Below are 1,672 nucleotides of genomic sequence, written 5' to 3' on the forward strand. Positions count from 1 at the left end.
AATGCACCTGCCTTTTCCTGCTGCTTCCTACCCATACTCCCCTCTGTTTTGACTCAATTCAGTCACCACAAGTACCTTATCTCAACTGCCTATTGAGTAGTTGAGAATGTTCTAGCCTTCCAATTGGGTCTTGTTCAATTAAGGCCCTCTTTGATGTGAATCTAAGAATTGTTGATGGAGCTCAAACAGACAGTCATAAGCAAATTTGTTAGCAAAATTAACAACGGATCCCAAGCTAGCCTCAGACCCTAATCTCCCAGAGACCTATCAACATCACCTAGGAAACCGAATCCCTGCCTCCTCGGCACTGCCACATTCTGGATGAAATCTAAAGATGGAACATCAATATCTCAGAGAAAAGCATTTTGCGCAGTCAATGCTTCATACATTTGATGAGGATTCGAGCCAGGGCATCCTTCATCTCTCTGTTTCTAAGGCTGTAGATGACTGGATTCAAAAGTGGTGTGGCCAACGAATAGAAGACAGACACAATCTTATCCTGATGATATCTTCCAGCCCCCCTCAGCCTGATATAGGTGTACAGCGCAGTACTGTAGTAGATGCTTACAACAGTGATGTGGGAGGTGCAGGTGGAAAAAGCCTTACTCTTTCCAGTGCTGGATGGCATTTGCTGGATGGTGACTATAATGTACCCATAAGAAGCTAAGACAAAGAAGAAGCAACTGAGCAGGATGGCCCAGGCAGCAACAAGAAAGGTAAGCTCTGGAAGCAAGGTGTCTGTACAAGATAGCTGAAGCAGAGGCCAAAAGTCACAAAAGAAGTGATCCAGCTGGTTGGGGCCGCAAAACTGCAGCCCTGACATCCAGCTGGCAGTCATCACGGGTGCAAGGAGAGAAAACAACCAGGAACCCAGAACCAGGCGAACCCAAACTGACCAGCTCATGAGAACCATGTATCGGAGGGGGTAGCAGAGAGCTAAGAAGCGGTCATAGGCCATTACAGCTAGCAAAACATTCTCCATGGCACCACAGACAAAAAAGAAGTAGTATTGGACAATGCAGGCAGACTTTGAGATGACATGGCTGCCCGACATGAGATCCACCAGCATTTTAGGCACAGTGACCGAGATGTAGCATATCTCCAGGAAGGAGAAGTTGCAGAGGAAAAGATACATGGGGGTGTGGAGGCGTGGCTCATTGCTCACCACAGTAATGATCACAAGGTTGGCGAGGATGGTGAGGAGGTAAATAGTCAGGAACATGCAGAAAATGATCTTCTGCAGATCCTTGCTTGTTGTGAATCCTACCAACACGAATTCCATCACAGCAGTCTGATTTTGTCTATTTAGAATTTCCATGTTTCTGTAAAAGAAATAAAAGAAGGAATAGCCACATATGATCAACCTAGAGATCACACATTTATTATTTTTAAATTAAGTTTCAACCAGCTGTAATGTGGCATTTGCTGCCTCCCCCCCCCATCCCTCCCCTGTCTAGATGGATCTTTTTTCATTACAACTGGGAGAGGATGTAGCCTTACGGTTAGAGCAGTCGACCTCAAAGCTGGGGAACTGGGTTCCAGTCTTGGTAACGCGCACAACATCCTGTGATTCTGGCCAAATCACTTAATCTCCCTGTGCCTGGCAAAAAAATGAATGTGTCCTTCTGTACCCAAACTGGTGCTCATGTAAAGCGCTCTGATACCCGATGTC

At 45.9% G+C, this 1,672-nt stretch overlaps 1 protein-coding gene across 1 annotated transcript; it reads right to left on the reverse strand.

Moving 5' to 3' along the window:
* Positions 1 to 373: 373 nt before the first annotated feature.
* On the reverse strand, positions 374 to 1,318 carry LOC147712354 (olfactory receptor 10A7-like). Its single transcript, XM_086919647.1, has one exon. It carries the CDS (start codon positions 1,316 to 1,318, stop codon positions 374 to 376), a length of 945 nt encoding a protein of 314 aa, XP_086775773.1.
* Positions 1,319 to 1,672: the final 354 nt, after the last annotated feature.

The sequence above is a fragment of the Lissotriton vulgaris genome, chromosome 5, assembly GCF_964263255.1.
Source record: "Lissotriton vulgaris chromosome 5, aLisVul1.2, whole genome shotgun sequence".
Lineage (NCBI taxonomy): Eukaryota > Metazoa > Chordata > Amphibia > Caudata > Salamandridae > Lissotriton > Lissotriton vulgaris.